The sequence below is a fragment of the Panthera uncia genome (assembly GCF_023721935.1).
Source record: "Panthera uncia isolate 11264 chromosome A3 unlocalized genomic scaffold, Puncia_PCG_1.0 HiC_scaffold_11, whole genome shotgun sequence".
NCBI lineage: Eukaryota > Metazoa > Chordata > Mammalia > Carnivora > Felidae > Panthera > Panthera uncia.
The window spans coordinates 60,292,957-60,310,722 of NW_026057578.1; the positions used below are offsets into that span (position 1 = coordinate 60,292,957).

General features: G+C 44.1%; 1 protein-coding gene across 1 annotated transcript in view; it reads right to left on the minus strand.

The window, feature by feature from the left end:
* Nucleotides 1-17,766, minus strand: part of VWA3B (von Willebrand factor A domain containing 3B) — a 153,273-nt gene that overhangs the window by 116,241 nt on the left and 19,266 nt on the right. The window contains exons 3-6 of the mRNA XM_049649831.1: nucleotides 16,879-17,129; nucleotides 14,730-14,889; nucleotides 7,611-7,780; nucleotides 1,402-1,517 (exon numbers count right to left, since the gene is read on the minus strand). Coding sequence (XP_049505788.1) covers nucleotides 1,402-1,517; nucleotides 7,611-7,780; nucleotides 14,730-14,889; nucleotides 16,879-17,129 — 697 coding nt within the window. The remainder of the gene's footprint in view (nucleotides 1-1,401; nucleotides 1,518-7,610; nucleotides 7,781-14,729; nucleotides 14,890-16,878; nucleotides 17,130-17,766) is intronic.

Genomic DNA, 17,766 nt, shown 5'->3' on the forward strand with positions numbered 1-17,766 from the left:
TCTATAATTTAATTTGCATGATTCACAGGTTTGGGATGATGGTAGTTGCTGCAAATGTAAGCTATGCAGCCAGATAGGTTTCCCTTTATAACTAAGTTGCCAAGGAACACATAAGCCAAAATTAAACCCCTTTACAGAAATTGGCATGCCTTGGGGAACTGGGACATCTCAAATTCTTTACCCTGATTGAAATATTGCCCACTAGGCTTAATCTTGTAAAATACTTTCAGTAGGCATGGCATACATCCTGAATTAACTGTTTTTGCTAGATTAGCATTAATCTTCCTTGACAATTGACATTTTCTCAAACTCTCTGAAGAAACCCACTTCGCCAACAGAACAAGGGCGTAAGTTACCTAAATCAGGGCCGCCAATGAGACCTAGTGGAAACTCTTCCCTGCTCCTGTGGGACACTGAGAATCTGAATCCACAAAGTATGTGTCAGGGACAGGCTTTGTGATTTGACCCCTCTCTTTCGCCTCCACCTGACCACCTGTCCCTTTACGCAACTGTGTCCTCCTCAGGTGCAGTACTGTTATATAAACAAAGAAACCTGTCACGCAGATGTGTCCTGCAGCTTCTTCTCTTCTCCCAGAGAGTAGTTCTTGCCTTATACTGAAGCTAGAAATCTCTGCCAATAACTTCAAATGTGGGAGGGTGGAGGGGGCGATGGGCCTTTTTCAGACCTCCAACGGCACCATGCCGCATCACCTCTCAATCCCTTCCTTCCTTGCTTTTCTCAGCAGAGCTCACCCGGTGTCTTTGGCACTTTGCAATGTCAGCAGCTCCAAAGAAAGTCCCATCTCTTGGCTTTCTGAGTAACCTTCTAGTACCATTTTTTCTGAACCTATTTCTCACTGATTTTGTGACCTCCTTCCCCATGCCTGTTAAATCTCTGATGACACTCTTTGAATGAAGGGGGAGGTTCACTCTGCCTCCACAAAGGTTCCTGTGCATGCCTGGCCCTCATAAGAGGCCTGCACATGAATCTACAAGCCCTGCTGTCACTGACAGGCTGGGCAGCAGAAAACTCCCAAGAACTGCAGGGATCCTCACCACAGCATCCAGCTAACCTGGGCACAGCACAGGAGCTCTGCCTTACCAGGAACTAAGTCCAGCACTGACACACCAGGACTACATCTCCAGAAGGTTCTCATACTAGTTCAACACATACTACTTAGGCCACTTCCCTGGGTAACAAACTTATGCCTGGTTGCTGAGCTGATAAATTCATCATTACCATCATGAACTTCCCCTGGACCATATAAATAATAAAAAGGATACCATTGGTCCCTACGTGGTGCTTTATTTCCCAAGCATACAGAAAATCTGAAGTTAAGATATAAACCACACTGTGTTGTTGTTGTTTATTGTTGTTGCTGTTTTTTCTATCCCAGGTACCTGGAGGGGGTTTTCCTTTCAGTTTCCTTGAATTCCAAGTATTTACACTGTCACCATCCTTTAAGGCAGATGCAGGAAATTCCACACACTCTGTTCTCTCTGCAAAGGCATGGAATCTGAAACATGAAGAAATTTGCAACATTAGGCTAATCGTGGTATTTGTGTATGTCTATTCATTCTCCCAGGACTATGAACTTGCTCTGCTGTGGTACTGAGCATCTTAGATGTTTCACTGCTTTTCCGTGTACTTGATCAATTCCCCCAAACAAAAGACAGGGAGGCAAAAGAGAAGAGAGAGCTGCAAATGTATTGGGATTTTAACAGATGACTCTTCTCCTCATTAGAGGGTAATTAGGCCAACCAAATTGTATTTATTGACCCTGGAAAAATGATACCTTCTGCTTTATTTATCTTCTGTTCCCAGGTTCAATCATGTCAACACAGTGTTGACAAGCCAACAGTCTAATGAGGCCCCAACAGTGCCTGTGGCCCTGTGGGTTCAGTGTTGAAAGCTGGCGACAACAAGCACCATTGGCTCAACTGTCAATTGCCAAAGGGCTGCAGTCAACTTTAACTTGGCAAACACAAACTTCCCTTGAGTGTAAGCAGAAGCACTAATGAAAAAAATTCTTGTGTGGACTAGTTTTTAAGGCCTGACTCCTCAAAATGTGGTCCCAGGAGCAGCAACACCACTGGCAACTAGTTAGAGATGCACATTCCTGGGCCCTACCTGGATCTGCTGAGTCAGAATAAGCACTTTAATAAGATCCCTAGGGGATTCGTGTGCATGATAAAGCTCAAGAAGCACTGGGGTAATCTACAAAATGATAGGCTAAGCACACCCATGACACCAATTATCTGGAATCCAAAAAGTCAGTGATAGCAGGTAATTTCTTTCAGATTATCAGAAGATTTCTGGGTAATGCTCCTCCAGCCCCTTAAAGTTCCACCTCGGCCTGTTACTGAGCATGAAGAGAATCCTGAAGCACGAGTTGAGATGGACAGACAGATGCGTGGGTGATAGAAGAGATGTGGAGGCTTCTCCTGGGCCACGGGAAGCCTCAGCCCTATTTATTTCTAAAGGGTTTCAGGTAAGACTAGAACAATGACTTGATGGCACTAAACAAGCCAGCCTTGTTCCAATAGCCCCTCATGAGGACAATGGACCCTTAACCTGGCCACTCCTGCCTCCCGCAGGTGCTTCCACCAGAGCGGAAATGGCCAGCTGCTTTTGTCCTGTGACCTCCTTACCCAGCAGAATGGGGAGGGCTGAGGTTTGTCCTACCAGGTCCCACACTCTGAGTGCCCAGGACTTCGGTGCCCAGGACCTGTTCTCCAGATTATAAAAGAGAACAGGGCAGACATTTCCTCTGGCTAATACAACCTTATTTGTGCAAGAAAGCAAAACATGCTTTGCAGCTGGGTGGCTCTGTTTAGACACAGACTTGGGCACAAGAGAACCAAGAGTCCAGCCTCCTTGCAAGCCTGAGCAGCTCAGGGCATGCCCTTTATAGTCCATACAAACTGCACCACAGCTAGAACTCAAAAACCAAAGGTGTGCAGAGGCCAAGCAAGAGACACAGCGGTCTGGCTGGGGGCAGAGCAGGCAGGAGCACTGCTGGTTGTGGGTCAGGCTCATCCACGAGGGCCAAAACAGAGACAGAAAAGCATGTCTATGTGTCATCCTCTTCTGCAAAACTCACTTGATGGTGCTCAGCCTAAACTGCAGCTTCTCCCATGTTAAATTATGCCCTAACCCCTCACCTGCCCACAGAAAGTGCCCTACATGAATTAAGCAGAGGACTAGCAAGACAGATGGTCCTGCCAATTCACTTTTACTCTCTCTACTAGCAAAAGTAGGACAGTGCGCCCCCTCTTTATTGGGGGGAGGTGGTTAGGAACCCAAAATTGAAGCACCTAGTGTTAAAAGATTGTCAAAGGGCCCTAAGAGAAGCCAGAGCAGTGGTCCTCAGAGTCACCAGGGGTCTGGTTAAGAATGAATATTCTTGGCCCTCCCTAGAGCTCACAAATCAGGATCTCTGGGGCTGTGGCCAAAATATTTGCATTTTAATCAAACTCCCTAGGCAGCTCTTATTCAAAGTGAATGATTAAATGCATATCCCCAGGATCTCCTCTATTATGTAGAAGTATCAGCCTGTAAGGTGAAGCCCTTGACCTCTGAATTATTATTTTATTTTTTTAAATTTACATCCAAATTAGTTAGCATATAGTGCAACAATGATTTCAGGAGTATATTCCTTAGTGCCCCTTACCCATTTAGCCCATCCCCCCTCCCACAACCCCCCCAGTAACCCTAGTTTGTTCTCCATATTTAAGAGTCTCTTCTGTTTTGTTTCCCTCCCTATTTTTGTATTATTTTTGCTTCCCTTCCCTTATGTTCATCTGCTTTGTATCTTAAAGTCCTCATATGAGTGAAGTCATATATTTGTCTTTCTCTAATTTCACTTAGCATAATACTATCTAGTTCCATCCATGTAGTTGCAAATGGCAAGATTTCATTCTTTTTGATTGCCGAGTTATACTCCATTGTATATATATACCTCATCTTCTCTATCCATTCATTCCTCAATGGACATTTGGGCTCTTTCCATACTTTGGCTATTGTTGATAGTGCTGCTATAAACATGGGGGTGCATGTGTCCCTTCGGAACAGCATCCTTGTATCCCTTGGATAAATACCTAGTAGTGCAATTGCTGGGTCATAGGGTAGTTCTATTTTTAATTTTTTGAGGAACCTCCATCCTGTTTTCCAGAGTGGCTGCACCAGCTTGCATTCGCACCAGCAGTGCAAAAGAAATCCTCTTTCTCCACATTCTTGCCAACATCTGTTGTTGCCTGAGTTGTTAATGCTAGCCATTCTGACAGGTGTAAGGTGGTATCTCATTGTGGTGGCTTTGATTAGTATTTCCCTGATGATGAGTGATGTTGAGCATTTTTCATGTGTCAGTTGTCCATCTGGATGTCTTCTTTGGAGAAGTGTCTATTCATGTCTTTTGCCCATTTCTTCACTGGATTATTTGGTTTTTGGGTGTGGAGTTTGAGAAGTTCTTTATAGATTTTGGATACTAACCCTTTATCTGATATGTTGTTTGCAAATATCTTTTCCCATTCCATCGGTTGCCTTTTAGTTTTGCTGATTGTTTCCTTCACCGTGCAGAAGCTTTTTATTTTGATGAGGTCCCAGTAGTTCATTTTTGCTTTTGTTTCCCTTGTCTCTGGAAACGTGTTGAGTAAGAAGTTGCTGTGGCCAAGATCAAAGAGGTTTTTGCCTGCTTTCTCCTCGAGGATTTTTATGGCTTCTTGTCTTACATTTAGGTCTTTCATCCATTTTGAGTTTATTTTTGTGTATGGTGTAAGAAAGTGGTCCAGGTTCATTCTTCTGCATGTCGTTGTCCAGTTTTCCCAGCACCACTTTATTCCATTGGATATTCTGTCCTGCTTTGTCAAAGATTGGTTGGCCATACGTTTGTGTGTCCATTTCTGGGTTCTTTATTCTGTTCCATTGATCTGATTGTCTGTTCTTGTGCCAATACCATACTGTCTTGATGATTACAACTTTGAAGTATAGCTTGAAGTCCGGGATTGTGATGCCTCCTGCTTTGGTTTTCTTTTTCAGGATTGCTTTGGCTATTTGGGGTCTTTTCTGGTTCCATACAAATTTTAGGATTATCTGTTCTAGCTCTGTGAAGAATGCTGGTGTTATTTCGATAGGGATTGCATTGAATATATAGATTGCTTTGGGTAGTATCAACATTTTAACAATATTTATTCTTCCTATCCAGGAGCATGGAATCTTTTTCCATTTCTTTGTGTCTTCTTCAATTTCTTTCATGAGCTTTCTATAGTTTTCAGTGTATAGATTTTTTACCTCTTTGGTTAGATTTACTCCTAGGTATTTTATGGCTTTTGGTGGAATTGTAAATGGGATTGATTCCTTGATTTCTCTTTCTGTTGCTTCATTGTTGATGTATAGGAATGCAACTGATTTCTGTGTACTGATTTTATATCCTGCAACTTTCCTGAATTCATGAATCAGTTCTAGCAGTGTTTTGGTGGAATCTTTTGGGTTTTCCATATAGAGTATCATGTCATCTGCGAAAAGTGAAAGTTTGACCTCCTCCTAGCCTATTTGGATGCCTTTTATTTGTTTGTGTTGTCTGATTGCAGAGGCTAAGGCTTCCAATACTATGTTGAATAACAGTGGCAAGAGTGGACATCCCTGTCTTGTTCCTGACCTTAGGGGGAAAGCTCTCAGTTTTTCCCCATTGAGGATGATATTAGCATTGGGTCTTTTGTATATGGCTTTTATTACCTCAAGGTATGATCCTTCTATCCCTACTTTCTTGAGGGTTTTTATCAAGAAAGGATGCTGTATTTTGTCAAATGCGTTCTCTGCATCTACTGAGAGGATCATATAGTTCTTGTCCTTTCTTTTATTGATGTGATGAATCACACTGATTGTTTTCTGGATATTGAACCAGCCCTGCATCCCAGGTATAAATCCTACTTGGTCATGGTGAACAATTTTTTTTATGTATTGTTGGATACAGTTGGCAAATATCTTGTTGAGGATTTTTGCATCCATGTTCATCAGGGAAATTGGTCTATAGTTCTCCTTTTTAGTGGGGTCTCCATCTGGTTTTAGAATCAAGGTAATGCTGGCTTCATAGAGTTTGGAAGTTTTCCTTCCATTTCTATTTTTTGGAACAGCTTCAAGAGAATAGGCATTAACTCTTCCTTAAATGTTTGGTAGAATTCCCCTGGAAAGCCATCTGACCCTGGACTCTTGTTTTTTTGGGAGATTTTTTATTACTAATTCGATTTATTTACTGGTTATGGCTTGACCTCTGAATTATTAACAAGCTCCTCAGTCAAATACGATGAGCAATTAAATTTGGGAACAAATGCTCAAGGGCAGGAATTGTACCCATTTCAGACAGGCTAACTTAGGAAAGGACTCAGTCATTCTCCTTATAACCACATAGGTAGCTGCTCTCCCTCCACAAGGGACCTAAATCTATGCACACAGACGAGGTGGTGGGTATGTTGTAGAATGTAGGCCCTTTTATTATTCAGGTATGATGAGGCCATTAGATCAGTTTAGCTGCCACTGAAAATACAGTTTGCTATTCACAGTCCCTGCTATAGACTGAATTGCATCCTCCGCCCCCTAAATTCATATGTTGAAGCCTTAACCCCCAATGTAACTGTATTTGACCATATTTGGAAATAGAGCCTTAGGAGGTAATTAAAGTTAAATGAGGTCAGAAGGTCCTGATCCAGTGAGATTAATCTCCTTTTAAGAAGATACACCAGAGAGCTTACAGGCATGCTCCTGCTTTCTTTCTCACTGTCTGTCTGTCTGTCTGTCTCTCTCTCTCTCCCCTCTCTCTCTCTCTCTTTTTCCCTTCATCCTTCCTACCCTCATTCCCTCCCATGAGAGGATATAGTTAAGAAAGCAGCTGTCTACAAGCCAGGAAGAGAGCTCTCACCAGAAACTGAATCAGCCAGCACCTTGATCTTGAACTTTCCAGCCTCCACAAGTGTGAGAAACAAATTTCTGTTGTTCAAGCCACCCAGTCTGTGGTATTTATTATGGCAACCAAAACTGACTACTCAGTTCCCAAGATGAGGGGACACAGCACACCACACCACACAGGGCCACACAGGCAGCACCAGGGACAGTCAGGAGGCTTGAGAGAACAAGAAGAAAACATGAGCAAGAGTCTTTATTGTGGATTTTTCAGGAGGATGGAATGGGTGAGGGAGAGGAAGCAGGTTTAGGATTGGCTGGCTGAATAATTTCAGTGGGTTCTGGGGTATAGGAGCTACCCCAAGTTGTCTGCTACCTGGCCTGGCTTGCAGTATTGAGTGTGAGTGCCCATAGGCATCACAGCGGGCTCTGGATCAGTTAACCTGCATACAAAAGTGCACTCCTGGGTCATTTATGCTCCCTAGGAATTAGCTAGCCTTGGAAGGAGCAGTCTTTCCAGGGGCAGCAAGGACCCCTGATGTCAAAGCAATAACAAGGCAAGATATTAATATAGGGTAGAAAAGAAAAGGCCACGAAGACTAAAGACCACTGGAAAGAGGAGAACATAGGAACAAACCAATTAGGAAAACCACTGCTGACCTTGCAGAAGTAGGCAGCTCACCCACTGTCACTCAAGAGCATGTTTTCTGCCTACCTGCTGTGGGTCTTGGCACTCAGATCCTTTAAGAACGCTATAGTGCCTTCTCCTCTGGCATTGAAGGACACTGTGCAGACAGGACATGGGATCTCCAAAGCCTTCTGAAGGAGAAGCTCCTTGGTTTGCTCAGGAATGTCTCCCACCACAAAGTAGTAAATGGATTCCATCTGCAAGACAGTAGTACTGACAATTTATCTCCCTGACGTGCCCCAGCCTTGTACTAAACTCACTGACAATATATTTTCTACAAAACTGCCTTGGGACAGTGGGGGACAGCAGGAATAACAGCACTATTCCATGTTTTGTGAGGACATTTAGAGGCTGAAGTCAGGAAGTGAACTATTCAAGGCCTGGTGCCAAGAAGGTCTATTGGCAGTCCTCACGGTCTCAGATATTGCATGGGAAGGATATGATTGGCCAATGGGGAAAATGGCTTCCACTAAGCCCCCAGATACAGTCGACAGGTCAGGAGTGGCTGTTTTCAACATGAAGGAAGTGTTGGCACAGCCGCTGTGGGCAGGAAGCTTATTAACCATCTCCCATGGTGGTGCCAGAACTCTACAAACTCATCTATCCTCAGTCTGAGGCAGAATGGGGGAAGGAGGGCATATTCCCACTGGGTTCATGCTCTGCTCTCATCTCACAAGGAAACACATGCCTGGGAGGTGAGACTGTCCTGACTTCATGCAGCACTGGGCCTTGACTCTCACCACCATGCCAGGCCATGATGAGAATGAGAGAATGAACAAACCCATGTCAGGAGCCCCACCACACACACACACCAACTTTCAGCTAGGGATATGGGAGATGTATACCTCATCTAGGTAGGAGACAATCCCAAAGTGCTCCCTGCTTAATTTAGAGGCACATGAAATCCACCCAAGGGGGCTGCGTGACAAGGTTCCACCCCGACCTCAACCACACTGCTCTTGCTCTTCCTGCAGATTCTGCCTCTCACAGTGTTTCCCCTCCCTGCCAATGAGGGAGGGCAATGAGAACTAATGAGTTCTGTGAAATTGGGCAAGTGATAGAACTTCAGTTTCTTCACTTATACAAAGGGAGGTAATACAGTGTCCCTTGTGACTAAGTTTAAACGAGATGACTTCCACTTATGCATGTATATATTTCAGAAAGTTAAAACCCAGCAGCACATATCATCTGAATCTTTCCCTAAAAGCACCCTCATGGATTGTCCCCATGGCTAACTGGGGGAGAACCCCCAGAAAATGAAATGGGTTTGAAGGAAAAACTAGGTGTCACCATCTCCTTAGGACTCCTGAGCCTATCTCTAATCATAAAGCCCTGTGAACTGAAGGTAAATAGTCAGATGCCTCAGTTTGACTTCAAACTGGGACTCAAACCCACCTGGCACTTATGAAGATGACTTATGGTCAGCTCTCCAGCTGGCTGGGCCACCCTGTTTGCAGCAGCTGGGGCCAACTGTGCCCAGGGAGATGGTGAGAGCAGGGTGGCAGAGGGCCCCGGCTAGGAGGGAGGCCATGGCCAGAGTGGAAGCTGACAGCAGCCTACTCCACCAACAGCCTTTCTTCCATGGGGCTCCCACACTCATGACTCCTTCTCTCAAGCCTTTCAAACCACGATTTTAAAAAGGACCTAACTGGGGGCACCTGGGTGGCTCAGTCGGTTAAGCGTCTGACTTCGGCTTAGGTCATGATTTCGTGGTTCATGGGTTCAAGCCCTGAGTTGGGTTCTGTGCTGACACCTCAGAGCCTGGAGCCTGCTTCAGATTCTGTGTCTCCCTCTCTCTCTGCCCCTCCCCCACTCACACTCTGTTTCTCTCTCTCCCTAAAGAATAAATAAACATTAAAAAAAAATTTTTAGTGGTGCCTGGGTGGCTCAGTTGGTTAAGTGTCCAACTTCAGCTCAGGTCATGATCTCGTGGTTTATGAGTTCGAGCCCCACGTCGGGCTCAGAGTCTGGAGCCTGCTTCGGATTCTGTGTCTCCCTCTCTCTCTGCCCCTCCCCTGCTCATGCTCTGTCTCTCTCTGTCTCAAAAATAAATAAAAAATTATACAAAAATCTTTTTTAAAGACCTAACAGGGGGTAAAGACTGAGCAATACTACACATTTCTTTCAGCCAGTCACCAAGAGACAGAAAACAAAATAAAACAAAACAACATTAAAGGAAGGAAAAAACAGTGTTCTTCACATTCCTTGTCAGGCAGCTAGTATTATTCTCCCAGCAAATGCATTCTCTTTCCCTTTTTCCCCCATGTTACACATTACCTTGTGTGAGACAGGTTAAGTAGGCTCCCTTCGGTTGCACTGTTAGTAGTGTTCCAGCTGGGTCAGGGCTCAAGTTTAGCATGAGGACAGGTTCAACCTCACATAAAGATCTAAAGTCACACATGGCCCAAAAGAGGAGTCTTGGGATTCTTTTCCAGGATTTGTTAGCTCAACAAGGGAAGTGGTGGGGGCAAACATCTCTAGGAGGGAGGTCTGTCAGCATCTTCTGACACGATGCATCTCTGTTGCACATTGTGCAAACTCAGCTTCTCTGCTCTGGCAATAACCCAAGAGTCTGAAATCCTTGTGCAGAAATGTTTTTCCCTTGAGATTTCATCAAGCTAAAAATTGATGTAGGCAGCAGTGAGTCAGGATTTCCTTTCCTTTACTCAGGTTATGGGGTTATTCACTATTCATCAAGTTCATTGCTCAGTTTCTTAATTGCCTAGGTTTTCGGTTATCCATGCAGGGTCCATATTTCCTGGGACATGCTCTACAATGAGACCACCTGTCCCACTCTCAGTCACCTCCTACACACTGCCTTCCTGCCTCTCCTTTCCACTCACATAATGACACTGAGAAAAAAAGAAAATAAATATGCTGCTACCTAGCCCATTGCCCCACAAACTGGCAAAACACCTTTTAAAGTGAAATGGCTTTGGGGTCATCTGCTCTTTGGGATGATAAGCCAACACAGATTATTTTATTCAACACTCACAATAGTCCTGTGGAAAATGAATTCTTATTATTGCATCCTGTTTACAGATGAAGAAACTGAGGTCTAGACAGGTAAATTGACCTGGTCTTACAGCTAGTAAATCAAGCTCCCTGAGCCCCATAGGAGCTTCTGCCTTTGCTTTCAACCACTTTATTCTGTTGGCTCATCATGGCAAGGCTGGTTACCTCTTAGAGATGGACGTGAATTCCAGAACTGTGTACGCGAGATCATGGGACAGGAAGGTGACCAGAAACAGGCACTGTTTTCACTTCCTTGGCGCCCACACCATTCAAGGCTCCTAGCCCATGAAATCAATGTCACTGACCAGAAATTGGGTAAGGTTGTCTGGCTCAAGGGAACTGTCTTCATTGGAATCCTCTCCCCTTTCCCCAGTACCTCTGAGCTTCTTAGGACAAGGGCCAGTCTTAAGGGTGAGCAACAGCGGTGAGGACCAGGAGCAGCCTTCTCACTGACCAGCATTTCCCTAAATGCTAATCTGCACTGAATTTGATAACACAAGACATAGAAAATATTTTGGGTTCCATTCAGCTATTTTACTGTGAGCCGAAAACTTTACACCACCGAAAATAGGGTGGAACGTTTCTACCTGAAATATCTTATTCTGCCTGGGCCATTTGTTCCGCGGCTTCCCACAGCCACCTGCATTCCGCCTAGCCAAGGAAGCCTTGACATCTTCTCAAACACAGGTTTGGGGGAAAAGAAGAACCAGACTGGCAGTGGCTGCTTCTTCCCTGACTGCCCTCTGCCACAGCTTGTCGGAAACCTCTGAGTGTAAAAATCTCCATTCTGCGAGAAGTAAAATGAAAGTCAACCAGAACGGCAACCAGAGGTCTAACAAAATTCTCCTATCCTTCATAAAATTTTAACCATTTCAACAGTTTTGACCAACTCCAGACCTTGGATCTGACCTCCAGATCTTCCTAGTACCTGTGGGGACTCTTTCCTGATTCAGCCCATTTTGATTTTTCTGATCCCTCCATAGTGGTGACTGCCCTCTTGATATTAACCCAGCTCACTTCTCCAATCCCTGATAACACCCTTGACCACCACCAACTTTCTGGCCTCCCAGGCTTCCAAGTCTCTGTCTCCACCTACTATCCCCACCAGCCTCATCACACACGGCTCAGCAAATTCATCGGCCTGGTCCCACACAGACCACTACACTTCAATTCAAAATAATCAAATCTGTACCACAGCATAGTCAATGGGAATTTCTTGGATGCACATCTCGCCCCAACCTCAAAATTATCAACATTACTTCTTTCCCATTCCTTCAATGTACAACAAACACCTATCAAGACGTTGCCAGGCACTGCCATCTCTAGGGACAAAGGTGAAAAGATTTGATGCCTGTCTGACCCACTGCCAAGCTCATGATTGGTGTGGCCAGCCCTTCAGTTTACTGTCCAGTGCTGAAGGCTCCTTATGGAATCATGTGGGTCCGTCTCTAATTCACCCCCTTAGCCTCCCAGTGAATGGGATTTTTTTTTAAGTAAACAAATGTGTGCCTATCAGCTGGATGGAAGAGAGGCTGAGAGAACACAAAGAGAAATGTAGGTGCCCTTTGGGCAGGTAGCCTTCTGCTGAAAGCAGAAGCAAAGCCCCCTCAGTTATCTTTCTTAGGCAGCTGGGAATCAGGGTTTTGGATAATCAGGCTTCTCTATTCTAACCACCCCTCACATCCTGGATCAGTAGGCATTCCAGGGCCTCCTGGCACAACACTCCTCTTCATTAAGGCCAAGGAAGCTACCAACTTCCCAAAGACCTATCCTGGGACCACGGGATGCTGCAGAGCAGAAACCCTGGGCTGGATGGCACACCTGGGCTCTGAGGACAATGCCAGCCCCTCTAAACTGCCAGACATTTCCTCAGTACCCCACAGGCTACCTTCCCATGAGCCAGGCCTTTTGGCACAGGATACAAGAGTACTTCATCAACAGTGCTCTCTAAGTGCTGCCATCAGAGCTAGGATTAAACAGACCCCACACTGCCTGGCTCCTCTGGATTCAAAGGCTCACCCTCAGTCATCCCTGCCTGTTCAGTCTTCTGGTCCAATCATGGGTACAAAGCCCAGTTCTGGAGGAGGCCAGTAGCCTCTGATTATCCTCCTTCACACTTACCAAGTGCATCAGTCAGCCCTTCCTCCTCAAGTGGAACCTGATACCAAAACCCAACTCCCGTGTTAATCTTTGAACACAAGACAATCCCCCCTCTCTTGGTTCTTCTCAGAACTCACTCATAGGAGATGCTAACCCAAAGCAAGTTATCATCAGCAGGATTTACTGTTCAAAAGGTTTCTTAAGCCTTACATATTTTCTATTCAGAGAAAACTACAGCTACATGGGTAAATTCGGAACTCACTGGGGTGGGCATGAGGGGCACAGGTCAGAGAAGCAACCAGTAAGGGAAATCTATTCCTCTCCCTACCCTACATACCTCACAAAACATAGAGAATGGCATTTTTATATATGAGGCAGTTATAGTTACTAGAAATTTCCTATGGACCACAACTAGGTAGAAGCTCTAGGAGGACAGATGCAGTGGTCTGAATCTGTTTTGTATCTGCCATACTCCACAGTCTCTTCTCAAGAGTTTTCAAGTGGCATTTGATAATCAGTGCCTGTTAACCTCTTTCCGGGTTCTTAATCCTCTACAGAACTTCCCTGGCACTCACTAAATTGTTCCATGTTTCCTGGGCTGGGGATGAACTCGAGAAAGGAGAAGCACAAACCAGGGGGAAGTAAAACAGAAAATCAAGGTCACTGGGAAATCTTCAAGTCATGGCAGGTCGCCAGAGTCTGCTATGACTGAGGAAGCCAGGTGAACAAAGAAACAGAACACCCATGTGTGCATCCTAGATCCTGTGAAATGTTCCATTTCTTGAATCTTTATTATAGTGTCCAGACAACTGAAACTTTACAGATGTTTAAACAAACTTGAAAGGCCAAAGAACAAAGTAGCTTGTATTTTGTTCTTTAATGGGAACATTTGTTCCTCTGGCTTTGAAAGGATAAACAATGCATTTCCAATATCAAACCATCATCCCCAGTATCAATGAAAACAATCTGGTGACCACTGGGAGCTAACCTTTCAAGGTGCCAGCACATGGCTTCCTTGCCCAAAAGAAAAGGCTCTTTAACATAGCAGAGAAAAGCTTGAATCTACAGAATCACTGGGTGCCCAGAGCAGAGGAAGCAATTAAGCTTTAATACCAATCAAAAATTAATTGAGTATCTGTTTCCCAAAGGAAAGCAGATCTACCCCCACCTGGGGAGCTGAGACTGTCAAAAGGACCCCACCTGTCCAGAGTCCTTGCCCACTAACTTGCCACTGCCCTTCAGGTCCCATCCTTAGAATCACTCACAAAAGCTCACACCCTTGTGGCTAAAAGAACATAAACTACCACTATTTCAGCACTTCTTCTAGGTAAGGCTTTATGTCCAAAGGGTCCTATCAAAAAGCATGTGCAAATGCATTAACATTCAAAAGTGGATGACTCATCTGCATGGATATACTTCACCTTGGAAGGCATGTAACAGACACATTTGTGAAGAAGAGGGACTGGGACAGACTCAGAACACAGATGTGGGGAAACTATTTCCTTGATCTCAGGGTTCTATGAAGAGTCTTCCAGCCTCTCTTCTCCATTAGAGATGGATTGATTTATCTAACTGTCAGGAGAGCAAGAGCAGAATTAAAATATTAAAGATGCACAACTATGCCTAATTCCCTGTCCTTTCTCAATGCTCAGTGGATGTGAGCAGCATGTGGCTCTGCTGGCACTGGTTAAATAAGGGTATACCCTGTGCCCTGATCACCCAGAGGGAGCCCTGCCAGGCTCAGGGGGCAGCATTATGGAGCCTCATTGTGATTGGTCCAGCTCAGCCATCATCAAAGTTGCTATTTTGATCCCCACCTGGGGCCTGTCACTGATTTCTCAGTTGGTTCCAAATTCAGAGGTGAACAGGATTTATAGGACTCCTCAATGCCAGTGATGTAGCCTCTGTGGGATGTTGCTGGGAGGGGTAAGGGCTAAGGTCAGTTGAAAGGCAGTATGAGGATACTGGGTATAGAGAGATAAACTTGAAGCCACCTACGTGACCTGGGGCCCACCAGGGATGCACACTTACCGTTTTGTCTTGCCCAGCTTCCAGCAGTGCGTCCAGGCGGCTAGCATGGCTCACAGCCAGCTCAAAAGGCAGTTTTTCAACCCAACTGATGGCAGCAGCTATGGACTGTCCTGTCACAGGAGCAGCATTTTCCTGCCATTTCACAGGCTCCTGAGAAACCCTGAAAGGAATCACATGGGGCTGTCATGGGGCAGTGGGCAACATAGCTATCAGCCCTCAGGCCCACACCTGCGAGCAACAAACACTTAACATCACCAGAGCTGAAGGAAAGAACACGCAGCATCCAGCCCTTGTTGAAAGTTACCAGCCCTTGTCCCAGCCTTTGTTGAAAGTTACCAACAAAATAGGCAAGCTGCTTAAGATGGGTTTGCAAAGCACCATTATCTTTCATAAGTGTACTGACTAGGAAGAACAATGTGTACAGGAGGGTTAAAAAAATCTCAAAAATGGGGGCACCTGGGTGGCTCAGTCAGTTAAGTGTCTGACTTCTGCTCAGGTCATGATCTTGTGGTTCGTGGGTTTGAGCCCCATGTTAGGCTCTGTGCTAACAGCTCAGAGCTTGGAACCTGCTTCAGATTCTGTCTCCCTCTCTCTCTGCCCTCCCCTGCTTACGCTCTGTCTCTCTCTCTCTCAAAAATAAACATTAAAAATCTCAAAAATGCAAACATTAACAGCTGTATTAAAACTATTGAGAGAGTTATTTTCATAAACAGGCAGTTTTATATACAACTATCTTCAATTAATAGTAAATTTATAAGGACTCACAGCATTAATATTTACAAATCAGCAATGATTTCATTATGCTAGAATTTTATTTCTAATTCTTTTAAGACGTTGTTTTCATTGTTCTGAATTCACATCAGTTACCTCTTCTGGATCAAAAATAATATTGAGTTTAGCAGAGCATTAGTTTTTAAATCCTGGGAACATGTGATTAAACAATTTAGTTTGGACTTAGAAAAAAGTGATAGAATCCCCCCAAGAAAGAACAGCCATTTGAATTTATTTATCTCTGGGGTACATGAGTGGCTCAGTCGGTTAAGCATCCGACTCTTGATTTAGGCTCCGGTCATGATCTCACAGTTCATGGGTTCAAGCCCCACATCAGGCTCTGTGCTGATAGCATGGAGCCTGCCTGGGATTCTCTCTCCTCCCCTGCTCTCTCTCTCTCTCTCTCTCTTAAAAAAAAATAAATAAATAAACAAACTTTGAATTTATATATCTCTGTGTTTATAATTGAACAAATTATATGAATCATACATGCATTCATAATTATAAGAATTATATGAATCTTGGATTAATGAGCCAGCCCGAGCTGCCCCTGATAGCCCACCTTCAGAGACAAAGGCTGCCTCATACCTGTGTCACCTCTGTGTGGCTCCTCTGGGTAGAAATCTGGTTGAGTGGCCTATATACTACAGAATGTTTCCAAGAAAGTTAAAGCATTGCAAACTTAAGGCTCAATTCCCTCAGTAATATATCTGTCACAGAAATAGGAATCTGGGATAGAACACAATTAAGCAGCATCCCCAAAGATGTTATCTGTTTAGCTGAAACTGTTTTATTTTAAAGAAAAACTCAGTTAGGTAGATGGCCTTCATCCAGATTTTTCCCATCAGAGAGGTACAGCCAATGTTCCACATGAAAAGTTGGCCTTAGAGCCCAAATTCTCTCGAATCCAAAAATCCGTAAATAATTGGTTGTGAAAACTCTGAAATATGGGAAATTCTATAAAGCCAATCACCTGTTGTTCTGATTTAAGAGGGTCAACTTACAGGGGAGTCATAAGCTCAGTCTGAAAAAAGTGTTACTTGTGACAAGGTTGAATTCATTATTTAAGATAAAATCACCTAAAGGATTTTTATGGCCTTAAATATATATTCAATAAAATTCCTATTCTTCTATTTTGACCTTGCTATGCATTGAAGAAAAGTAGGTTTATAAATCTCTTCTCATCTGAAAACTAAGATGCCACATGCAAAGCACATCAAAGTTTTACTGTGGGTCTTCTGCTGGAATTACGTATTCTAGGAAATGACAAGACCTCCTCACTCGCCATAGAACTATGTTAGTTATGTTACTTAACTCCGAATAAATGGAAGCTACTTATGAAGTTTCCCAGAAATATCCTCTTCCTATGGGAACTCACCATATGATATTAAACTTGGCTATGTGAGCCACCTGCTCCTGGAGGACCATTATTAGAGCATCTTGGCACAGATTAAGCTCCTCCTCCCGCATGCTGCCAAAATCCAGCACTATGGTGATGCACTGTTCCAAGATGACACCAAAAACCTGGCGGCTTCTGCTGGTGAGCCAGTCCATCCGCTGCTTGTAGCTCTCCACAGCTTGTGTTAAATATTCCACAAACTGATAGATCAGTTCTGACTTAGCTGTCAACTTCATGGAAATCAAAGCAAAGAACAAAAAACAGAACAAAAACACACCATAATACATCATCTGAACTACCAGGCAGCCAAGAACCACAGGGCCCACTGAGTCATGACCTCTGCCATCAAGAATTGGACACTAATAACAATTCTGTAGATGATCCTTTAAACCCCAACATAATCCAGAAGGAAGTGCTTCAGTCTTTCAAGTGAAAACCTTTGGATGATTCCTCACAGAAGAAATGATGATGATGTGATCTATCCAACATATAACACTTTTTAAAAAAAAATGTGTTTCTAAATTACATTTTATCTTCATAGTTACAGAATTATCTTTACCAGAAAATGTTCAGGGGGCATTTTAAGGAATTAGGTAGAAGAAAAGAACTTTCAAGGAATTCGGTAGAAGAAAAGAGAGATCAGCAAAGGCAGATGGAAAAAAATAAGTCTCTCTAAAAAGTTTTCCTAACACCAAGATGCCAAAAATATTTGTGAGAATGCTTCTAGATTTGCCAGCACACCTGCCTGGCTTCCTCTAAGGGATGTGCCCCAGTGATGCATCTTCCTGCTCACAACCTGCACCCTGTATCCTCTGTCTCCCAGGCCACACTGCCCCATGCCTGGATCAGTGGATCACGAACACCTGC